Raw genomic sequence first — 11,745 nt, 5'->3', positions numbered from 1 at the left:
ACACATAGCAGGCCCCGAATAAATGTATAGAGAACAAGTGAATGAATGGATTGCGAGTGTCCTCACTTTTCTTGCCGGAGTCCTGCATGCACCAAGTCACTGATCTGTGTGGACTTGGCCTGTTTACACCAGCTCTCTTTCCCAGCCCCTACTCCCATGGACTTCATTCAGGCCCTCTTTTTCTCCCTGGAACCAACAGCCTTTCCCTCAATTTTCCCACCTGTACTCTTGGTTTTTTTTTTGTTTTTTTTTTTGTTTTTTTTGTTTTTGAGATGGAGTCTTGCTCCATCACCCTGGCTGGAGTGCGACGGCACAATCTTGGCTCACTGCAACCTCTGACTCCCAGGTTCAAGCAATTCTCCTGACTCACCCTCCCAAGTAGCTGGGGCTACAGGTGTGGGCCACCACACCCAGCTAATTTTTGTATTTTTAGTAGAGACAGGGTTTCTCCATGTTGGCCAGGCTGGTCTTGAACTCCTGACTTCAAGTGATCTGCCTGCCTTGGCCTTGTAAAGTGCCGGGATTACAGGCATGAGCCACCATGCCCGCTACCCACCTCTACTCCTGCTGACTTGCTAAGCCCCCATCCAAAGACCCTGCAGGAAGGCTGTACAAAAACGCAAACTGGACCTCATCATTCCCACTTCAAATCCTCTGTCGCTCTTGCAACAGCATTTACAAAATCTAGTTCTAGGCTCTGGACCTGCCTCTTTGTGTCACACATTTGGGTTGTACTTTAGGAATAATGTAATTTTGATGATAACCTAAGGCTCTTTGGAGATGTTTCAGGTATTTAGCATCTGATGTTCAGATGGGAGAGGTACGGGAGTGGGGTTCAAAAGTCCCCCACCCACATTTGAAACAAATTAGCTTTTATCTATTTATGCACTCAAGTTTTGCATTTTTGCAATTTTGTTTGTTTATCCTATAGATAAAGTCTGTTGCATATAGTCTTCTCCTGACACTCGTCCACTCTCCCTCCTCCTCTGTCCTGCTCTGTGTGTAGAAAGCTGATGTCTGTGGATGATACCAATCAGGTTCCCTTGTCTGCTGTGCTCCTGAGTTTCAGCCAGTGGGAGGCACAGACAGGAGATGAGAGGAAGAGCAAGGGCAAGTGAGAATATTTATGCCCTGCTTCCTCCTTGCCAGGCTTTAGTTGTCAGTGGCTGTGGCTGTGTTCCTCCATCTAACCTTGTATCTCTTGTTGGGTGGCTCTCTCTTACAGCTGTGTTTTTTTCTTTTCCCAGTTACTGCTCCCTTTTCTTGGCCCTTTGAGCCTAGGGATGCTAATGGCTTTCCCTCCCAGTGTTGCCAGCCCAGGGTTCCTCACCCTCAGCTGCTGGTTTCCCCGAACTCTGCCCATGCATCTGTAAATAGTCCCTTTCTTATTGAACTCTCTTCAGTCTACTATTTCAGTGTGCTAGCTGTTTCCTCCTAGAACATTGACCCATACTGTTATAGACTGACTATTTGTGTCCCTCCGAAATTCATATGTTGAAATCCTAACCCTCAACATAATGGTACTAGGAGGTGGGACCTAATTAGGTTGTGAGAGTGGAGCCTTATGAATAGGATTAGTGCCCTTATAAAAGAGGCCCTAGGGAGCTCTTTTGCTCTCTGCCATGTGAAGACACAATGAGAAGTCAGCAGTCAGCAACCCGGAAGAGGGCCCTTGCCAGAAACTGACCATGCTGGCACCCTGATCTTGGACTACGAGCCTCTAAAAGTGTGAGGAATATTTACATTGCTGTTGTTTACAAGCTATGCAGTCTGTGGTACTTTGTCATAGCAACACGAACTTACTAAGACAAATCCCAAACCTTTATTCCTGAGTGTGACTTGCAAGGCCCCACCCTTCATCAGTGTGTGCCCCCCGAGCCACCCCATGTAGCTTCTCCTCTGTTGTCTGGGATTCCTCAACACTCCCCACCACACTCTATGCTCTCTACACTCCAGCACTTGTTTCTGTTGTGCCTTCTCTCCACTGGCCTGCTGCCCATCCTGTCAGCAGGCAGTTGACACCTGTTTGCCTGTTGGTCTCCCTGAGGTGTAGGGGCGCTCTCGGGCAGCAGGAGTGTTCTTGAGCTTGCACAGAGCTTGGCACAGAGCCATTTGTTGAATCAGGCAAGTAACAGGCAACTCTTTTTTTTTTAAAATGCCATCACTGTGCAGCAAATCATCAACATATTATCTCCCTTGGATGGAAATCCCCAGGCATAGGAACAGTGTTACTGAGGCCCCTGGGGCTGGTTGGAAGAAGGGAAATGACCTACCCTGATCCTCCTCCATGGACTAATTGGGCTGCACTCACCCAGTACCAGGCCTCCTCCCAGGGAAAGAGCCCTGCTTATTGAAGAGGCAGAGCAGCTGGGGACACTAACACTGCCATCAAGCCAGGCTTGGCTTGTTCATGGCTCATTTTACTCTAAAACCTAGAAGTGTGTGTGTGAAGGGCATAATTTTATAATTATAACTATATAATTTATAAATACAAATATAAATTATTATAATGATAAGCATATAATTTATAATTATAATTTATTATTTATTATTGGCCAAATGTGTTACCTGGCCTTAAGAAAGCAAGGTTTGGAAATGCCAGGAACCAAACCACTCACTATCTCAAATTCTCATAAGCTCAAATTTTTCTATTCAAAATAGTACATTGAAGAACAAGCCATTCTCAGTCTGCTCTTCACTTCTAATTCTAAGGTTATTCTGATTGCTCAGGACAATGCTGTCTGGGAAGACTGCCCCACAGCATGGGCCTCACAGGTCAGGGAGCGAGTGGGGCTGCAGTCAATTTGTCAAGAATTGTGCAGCATCAGGGCAGGTGTCGCTGGTCCTTTCTCCCCCATGCTCAGGAGCAACCAGCTCGGCATCGCTGGAAAGGGGGAAGAAGGGCTGGGAGGGACTCCCTGCCTTTGGACCTGGCCACACTGGGGATTCCCACCACTCAGTATCCCGTTGGCTGTGGGAATGCAGGGAGCCTGGGCCAGCGTTTTCTGGTCTAGGATGTGCATTCTCACAAACGTCAACCACCTCTTCAAGGAGCTGACTTAATTAAGCGCCTTATCCAGTGGTTCTCAGCCCTAGTTGAGCATTAGAACCATCTAGGGAGCTTTAAAAACTGCCATGGCCCGGCCCTACCCCCAGAGGTCCTGATTTAATTGGACTGAAGAAGGGCCTGTACACTGGGACTTTTTACAAAGTTCCTCAAGGGATTCTAATGTGCAGCCAGGCTGTCTAATCATGTCACCCAGCTCATTACAAATAGGCCCTGAGAGTTCTTGTCCTTGTCCTCTAGGAGCTCACCATCTAGCCAGGAACACCTGGGTTTCTCTGGTGTCTGAGTAAAGATCCTGGGCGTCTGTGAGCTCCTTGAATGTTGGTGGCTGAGGCTGGAGAGACTTCAAAGTCAAGTGCAGAGCTAGCAGACTCTCCCCTCCTGAGCCCTCCCTCTGTCGTGGGTGTGTGTGTGTGCACGAGTGTGTGTGTATGTGTGTGCACGCCTACGTGTGGGTACTTACTACCCACTTATGTGTCTTATACCAATAGTCCAGAGAAGCAAACTCAGAAGCCTTAGCCCAGATGCAGGGAGTGAACGCCCTTGAGGGTGGCGGCAGTGAGAGGTCCCAGTGCTATGTTGTGGGAGGGTTGGACGTAGGGCTGGACCACAGAGCAGAGGCCTTTTCTCAAGGGGCTGCCACTACTCAGCTTTGGCCAACCTCACCATGAAGGAATGTGGGCCTGGCTTTAACACCTCTCCCCATTTTTCAAGAGAAGTCTGAAATCTGGATTTTTCTATTAAATTACTTGATTTTTCTTTGTTAGGCTCAATTTTATTAAAACACACACACACACACACACACACACACACACACACAAAGTATGATAACAAAACAAATCTGTAGGCTGGAATGAGATCCAAGCACCCAGAACTATAGGCAAGAGTGGACCAATTTTCTTGTGTTTTGGACTAAAACTGGGCATTTCCACTCCTTGTTAGGGACCTGAAGAGTAATGCTTTGTGGTTCCCTGTTCTTCTGACTTGGCAAATATGCGCCGCCTGTTCAGAGGCTGTGGCTGGAACCAAGGCCCTGGGGACAGAGACAGCTGCCCTGGCACAAATCAACTGCCATATAATGGGGTTACTTGCTACCTGCTCCCACTTCTTCTGTAACACTGTAAGGAGATGAAATGTTTGTTTCCTAGTGAAAGATAACCCACACAGGAGCCAGCTGCTAGTGCAGATGACAGAGAAGGAAAGCAAGGGAAAAAGGGTGGCTTTACTCAGAATATGGGAATGTCAAATGGGGTAGAGTGAACCAGGGTGCTCGTGGGGATCATCAGATCTGTGGGGGGATGGTGCCACGATATGCTCTATTCGTACACAAAGTGACTAGCGAGACTGCTTTGGCAAGTGCCCCTGCTGGAAATGGGTCGTGGAGAGGCCAAACTTTAGAGAATGTGCCAAGCATGGGAGGGGGCTGGGCCTGGGTTATAATGGACTCTGGCGCTGGGGGGTGGTCATGAGCTCCCAGGATGTCTGCTGGGGAGAGGCCCTTGGTCGTGTGTGTGTCTGTGTGTGGGTGCACTTGCATGCCTGCAAGGAGCACAATTGCACAAGCAAGCCTGGAGGTGTGTGGGGCTCACACACACACAGATGCTGAGCTGCAGCTTGGGCAGGAGTGGCAGCACAGGGGCTTCCTTTCCTCAGCTCAACTCATTGGGGCTCGGGAGTTCCCACTTTGAGAAGGTTGGGAGAGCCAGAAGTCCCCCCATGACCTGGAGATCCACGCCCTTTCAGGTATTTGGCTCCCTCTCATTTCTTCAGTACTCAGCATCTTCCCAGAGGGCCTCCCCCCATCACCCTCAATTACTGGGTCCCTTTTGCTCCCTGGCTCTAGCCCACCCGCTGCTCATCTCCGCCCTCTGACATCATCTGTTTCTTTGCTTGTGTGTCCTGTCTCTCCCTTAGAATGTGAGCTCTGATATGGCAGGGCCAGATTTCCTTATTCATGTTCTCATAATAGTGCTGAGTGCATGAAAAATGCCCCATAAATACCTGGGAAAAGGTGAGGGAATGAAAGGGCAAGAGATCCGGGAGGCCTCAAGGCCAGGTTCTTGGCTCTGGGAGGATCCTCCCCTCCCCGCTCCTCCTTGCAGTTTCCCATGGTCATCCCAGCTGCAGGGGCACCTTCACCCACCACTCCATCTTTGCTGAGCCCATGTGTCTGGTCTGGGCTGTGTGGGAAGGAGCAGGCAGAGGCCCTGCCCATCAAAGGTCCATAGCTCCCTGGGCAGCTGAGACCACAGGGCAAAGGAGCTCAAGTCCCTGTGCTCAGGAGAGGGTCCTGGGCCCCAGGAGTGGCATCCTCAGGTCAGGACATGAAGAGCTGAATTCTCAGAAGAAGCAGAGATGGGGGGAGTGGTTAAAGAGGGCTTCCTCGAGGAAGCCACGCTAAGCCAGATCCTTGAGAGGGTAAAGATGGGGAGGACATTGTTAGGGTGAGGGAAACCACATAAGTGAGGCTTGGAAGCCGAGATAAGACAGATGCATCCAAGCTGGAAAGCTGGTGCTGAGATGGGGACTCCATGAGCTGGGAGAGGAAGAGTCCCCAGTTACTGGCTACCTGGCTCAGCCAGCACAGTGTGCACAGAAGGAAGTGACTTCCCCAAGGTCATAGCACATAAACGATGAAGCTGGGACTCAGACCCAGGCTTCCTACACACAAAGCCTCAAAGCCTCCATGTCATGGCCACAGGAAGCTGCCTTTGGCAAACAAAATGACTGAAAGCTGCCTGATGCAGAGCCCAGCCCCGAGGTCAGAGCTGGAAACATTACCCCTGGGGGCAGGTGCTGCAAGTTTGGTCTCTTGGTGGTCCTCAGGAAGGTTGTCTGCTCTTAAAATAACAAGTCTGGAGAGTGCCTCTTCCTCCAGGAAGCCTTCTCTTCATATTCTATTCTCATCCACCCCTCTTCATGAGCTCCTTCTCACTTTATTATGCTGTACTACACATCTCTGGAGATGAGATATATCAGCCTGGGCACTGGGTCCCTGGAAATTGGCACATTGCATGCTGTTGGCTGGTACTGCTGAATGAATGCTATTCCAGTCCTTACCCAGACCCTATCCTGACTCTAACTCCTGAACTGCTACCAGCTCTGAGCCTGGCCTTTCTTTACACTCACGCTTCAACAATTTGCACTCCTCCTTGGTGACAACATGCATTCGCTACAGTCACATCCAGCCCCACCTCCAGTCCACTTGGAAACTGGTGTTCCATAGGGTTTGCCCTGCCTGACCCTAAGCCCCTTTGCAGGGCTACCCCTTGGCTCTGGCAACAGGAGGCTGAGTTGTTTTTCCACCATAAGGTCAGCTTTGCATGTACCCAGGACACAGGCACATTCTCTTGTCCAGGGCAGGCCTTTGCAAAATAGCTGGAGTTTGGGCTCAAGCAAGGACCACAAGTCAGAAGAGACAAGAAATGTCTAAAGAGGGATTCACGTCCCTGGCTTCTATCAGTCTGACGGACCAGGCAGGTTGATGGAAGAAGCTCTCTGGGTCCCTCCCCAAACATTTAATACACAGCTGAAGGACTGAATGACAAACTTTATTAGACACGCTCCTCATTCATCAGTCAAATTCACATTAAGGTGGGGGCAGTGGGGTGGGGAGGAAGAGGCAGTGCTGTCTGGGGCTCTGATATCCCACTGCTGTGATGATTTCCAGTTAAAAATGAGTCTGGGCAGAGAGTGTCTGAAACATATAAGAGGTGGCAGCAGCAGTGGCAGTGGAGGCAGCAGCAGCATTCCTGCGAGAGGACCAGGCTCGGAGCAGGTAGAGAATGTGTCTCCCATATCCACCCTTCCAGTCACAAGGCTGCCCCCACGGACCTCAAGCTGATAAATAAACAGCACATCACACACACATTTGAAACAGGAGACAAACTCGTAGAAGTCTCCTAAAGTGAAAAAATAATTTGCTCAAATAAAGCTTTGTGACAGCCATGCCGCGCCCTGAATGGATGTTGCCCAGAGACCCTGACACTCCAGGAAGGCCCCCCAACCCAGGACACATCAGACTTGGGTGTCACAATGCCCCCAGTTCCCCCGTTAGCACCTTTGGACTAAGTACTGTCCTCTCCGCATTCCTCTTTTAAAATGCAAATGCTACTTAAAATAATGGTAAGGATACACTCTTCCCTGGGGCAAACCAGTCAGACTCATCTTCCCTGAAGAGAGGTGTCTGGGCATCCAGAGAACTGTGAGTCAGTGGCTGGGAAGGGGGGCACGTGGAAAGGGGTAGGTAAACAACGTTCAAAGAGGTAAGCCGGAAGGTGTCTCCACACTGCACTGTCCACTTGCCAGGTCTGCGGTTGGGCCTCCTGGGAACAGTCTCTCAAAGTGGCACAAAGTCCTAAAACGGTGTGATAATCCTGCTGCCCTGGCAAGGCATATGGGCCAGGAGGGGCACGGCATCAGGCTTTCATCATTCATTATTCAGAGGCAATTTTCTCCCTGCACTGGCTAATTTCTCCCTGGCCCTGTCTGCAATGGGGCACACAATAGAAAGTCTCCTGCCTAAATGTTTTATTCATTCTCTTGAATAAGGAAACAGGCTCTCTGATCAATACGGTGGCTGCTGTGTCCTGGTTGGTGGCAGGATTTCCAGGAGGTGCAGACTCCAGGCTCTCTGTGGCTCCGAAGGAGGTGTCTGACTTGGGAGGGCTGCCTCGAGGGCAGTAGATACTGTTGGCAAGAGACCTTTCGTTTCCAAAGTTGGTACCACATCCTGGTCTTTGAAAGAACTGAGTGTCCTGGGGAGCCAGGAGAAGGGTAGATCCTTTCCCCTATGTGCCATGGGACTGTGAATGACAGGAGGGTCGGGCCCTGTGGTGTGTTTCTGTGTCTGTGCTGCCCATCAGGCTCGGCTCACTGGTACTGCAGATAGTTTTTGAGAGACTGAGGCAGGGGCAGGGAGCTGATGTCCTGCAGGCGCTGGCGGCCCAGGGCCGAGCGGATGGATCTCCGGCACAGGTCCATCAGTGGCAGGGGCTCAGCTGCAATGAGAGGGAAGCAGTTAGAGTGTGCCCTGTGCCATCCTGGCACCTTCTCATCCCAGCCCCCACTGCATACCGCCTCCTGCCCGCTCCTCTGAGCTGGCCTTCAGGGCCAATGGCTTCTCCTCGGAGAAGATTTCTCTGGTTACATAAGCTGAAGGCCTAGAGCAGTGTTCATTAGACTGTGGAATGCAACCAGTGAGACTAAAGAGTCACAAAATCAATTCAATGGGTGGTGACCAGCAATAATTTTTTTTAAAAAAAGAGAAAATTGGAGCAATACTCATAGCAACGATAAATATTGTTTCATGAAAGCCTTGTCTCTGGTCTCTGATGTAGGTGTTCAGCGTGTCTTTTTTTTTTTTTTAGATGGAGTCTTGCTCTGTCGCCCAGGCTGGAGTGCAGTGGCACAATCTGGGCTCACTGCAAGCTCCGCCTCCTGGGTTCACGCCATTCTCCTGCCTCAGCCTCCCTAGTAGCTGGGACTACAGGTACCCGCCACCAGCCCGGCTAATTTTTTGTGTTTTTAGTAGAGACGGGTTTTCACTGTGTTAGCCAGGATGGTCTCGATCTCCTGACCTCGTGATCGCCCTTCTCGGCCTCCCAAAGTGCTGGCATTACAGGCGTGAGCCACCGCGCCCGGCCTAGTGTGTCTTAATGTGAAAAGGACTTCTCACTGCAGGTCATGATGGAAAATGTTTAAAAGCTGGTGGCCTTGGGTGGATCTGCAGAGGGGTTTCCTCTACAAACAGGTTAGATTCTGAGAGGCTGTCTGAAATGCCTGTGAACCCTGAAACTTCCCCTATAGCTTTCCTTGATGGTCAGCAGCGGGTTGCATTTTCTTCCAGCACCTAGTTCTGGAAAAATTTGTAAGTTAAAATCCATAAATAATGGAACCACTAGACATAGGACCAGTTAAACCAACTTTAACTAGGTTTATTGCAGACCCCCTTATTAAGCTCTTATTCTGGTCCAGGCCCTTTGATTAGCCCTGGGGATACAGGGATAACTAAGCTAGCACCAGAGGCAGCTCTGGAAGAGGGTGGGGGCAGGTAGGGGGGTGGTGGAGGCTCATCATCTGGGATTTTAAATAGGTGAAACATTTTAATAGAGTGTAATATATGCAATAATTCTTAAATATACAGGTACAGAAACTGGGAATTTCTTATATAGAAGAGCTGTTTGAAAGCTTCACAGAGAGGACACATAATGGGGTTTTGAAGAGTGAATAGGAGGGTTAAAGGCACATGAGGGTGGGGAGGGTATCCTAGGCAGAGAGAACAGGCAAGGGCAAAGGAGGAATAAAACAGGACAGCCTGGAGGTTTGTGGGGAGAGGAACAGTGCTGATCAGTTAGCATCAGCTGGAAGGAAGATGATGATGGTGGTCACATGGCATCTGGTATGGTTTGTACAGGCCTGGTTTCCCCAATCCTCCAGGAATATGCTGGAAGCCTGAACCTGCATCTTAATACTTTTTTGGTAATAGAATAAATGATATTTCATAAACATCCTATAATGTACTAAGATACAACAAAACTGTTGAGTGGTAAATACTAACACAAGAGCTGTGATAGGAATAGTACCACAGAGAAAGGCCCTCTACAGATCCACCCGAGGCCTGCAGCTTTCAAACATCTTTTTATCACAACCTGCAGTGAAGTACTTTTTACATGGGAATGTAGTCAAGAGTCAAGAATATGTTTTATAGGAATTTTTATTTACCTGAGCTGCAGAGTTAATAAGGGGAGCCATTAAAATTAAAGTGGGGCTCGGGGAGCATGCTTTGGAAGCTGTGCACAAGAGTACATCCAGCTCTCCTTCACTTGAGGCCAGATCCCAAGGCTATCTGCAGGGAGCACTAGTGACTCCAAACATTCACCTCTGTATCCTCTTTTTTATCTTTTTTTTAAAAAATTTTTTGTATCCTCTTTTTAAAAAAATTATTTATTACTTTTATTGTATAATTCCACTTGCACAAAATCTCCAGAATAGTCAAATATGGAGACAGTATATTGATCCTCATACAAAATGAGGCTGGACAGGGGAAGCCCAGCCATGCCCTATTTTCCAGGTGCAGAAGGCTGATCGCTCACCTCCCAGTCACCCAATCACTGTGCCTAGGCCAACATTTGACAACCCTCCCTCAGGGTGTCCCCATCTCTCGTCCAGCAACACCCTTGTACCCAGTTCTCCCACTCCCTGTCCCCCATCTGGCATCAGGAAAACTGAGCTGTTAAAGTTTCAAAATCATTGGCAGACCTTAAGAGATTTTCTTATCACTTTAATGCCCTAGGCACATAATAGGTATTCAACGCCCAAAATGCTTAGCCTTGTCAGCAAACCCAACTCCCTGTGTGTTGCCTGCCCAATTAGGGGCTGAAGAGGACAGAATGCCTTTTATCTTCATCTCTCTGCAATCATTGAAATCAATCTAGAGCCTAAATTCCAAAGGAAGAAGGAAAAGGAGTTCAGAGTACGTTGCTAGCTCTAAATGTGAAATGAAATATAAATCATCTCTCCTAACTTCTGAGGGGAGAGTAAACTGACAATTCCAAAGTGCACAGAGAAAGTCCTTGAGTTCCTGCCCCCACTGTGGAACTTTAAGAGCTCGGAGAATGCCCAACGTTGGTTGCGCCCATTCCCTTGGCTCTTCTTTCTCACCTCCCCTGGCTTTGAGGCTTTTCTTAGAACTACCAAATGTCAAAGCTTGGAAATAATCACCTGGATAGGAAGGGAAGCACAGAATTTTCCAGTATGGGAACTATTCTTAGAACTATTTTTTGACTAAAGATAAAACTGAAAAAGAATCATTGTTCATAAAGGTGAATATCCAAATGGCCAATAAACATATGTAAAAGTGCTCAACTTCATGAATCATCAGGAAAGTAGAAATTAATACCATAATATGACTCTGCCACATACCAACAAGGAAGACTAAAATGATGATATCCTCTTTCCTGTGATACCTGGGACTGAAGTCTGGAGTGATGAAGACGTCTGATAGGATCTGCTTAGAAGTTGTCAAATATTTAGCCAAAATTCAGAGTTAACTGCATAGCTTGTCCTCCAATCCAGGTTTGCTCAAACAGCTGTGGTGATTCAAAGATTGTCTATGCAGACTCAACTGATGAACAAATAAATGTCCCTGACACTGTTAGGAGCTATTAATTTGGTCTTTTCTAAAAATAGGCTTTTCTTCTACATTTTATTGTCTACTTATATTCAATTTATATATTAATGTAAAAATGAGGACTCATATGTTTGTCTACTTCTAAATTTTTATTCATTCTGTAACTCTCAGACATAATTAAAATAACATAATGAAAAGAAGCAGCAGGCCACTGCAAATTCTGTGAAACAGGAAAAAAATTCTGGTGCTCTCTTGAAAGCGCCACCTCCTGGCTGGAGGCCAACCAACTCAGGACATTACAGCAACTCATGACAGAACAACCTTGCTCCAAGGAAGGAGAAACAGGAGTTAATTCCACTGCATGCCAAATCCTGGCTAGCAAGTGAGTCCCAAGTCTGTCCATATTACAACCTCACTGCTAGCATAACCAGCATTAGAGAAAGCCAGCACACTAAACATCTATAACCAAAGACTCTCACAGAGTCTACTTCACTCCCCTGCCACCTCCACCAGAGCAGGTGCTGGTATCCACAGCTGGGAGACCTGA

General features: G+C 48.2%; 1 protein-coding gene across 1 annotated transcript in view; it reads right to left on the bottom strand.

Moving 5' to 3' along the window:
• Positions 1-6,597: 6,597 nt before the first annotated feature.
• SPSB4 (splA/ryanodine receptor domain and SOCS box containing 4) overlaps positions 6,598-11,745 on the bottom strand; it is a 96,613-nt gene continuing 91,465 nt past the window's right edge. The window contains exon 3 of the mRNA XM_003826529.6: positions 6,598-8,067. Within this exon, the coding sequence (XP_003826577.1) occupies positions 7,940-8,067 (128 nt within the window). The 3' untranslated portion in view covers positions 6,598-7,939. The remainder of the gene's footprint in view (positions 8,068-11,745) is intronic.

This window comes from Pan paniscus, chromosome 2 (assembly GCF_029289425.2).
Source record: "Pan paniscus chromosome 2, NHGRI_mPanPan1-v2.0_pri, whole genome shotgun sequence".
Classification (NCBI taxonomy): Eukaryota; Metazoa; Chordata; class Mammalia; order Primates; family Hominidae; genus Pan; species Pan paniscus.
Note: the sequence above shows the minus strand (reverse complement) of the source record. Positions and strands in the feature narration are given on the sequence as shown.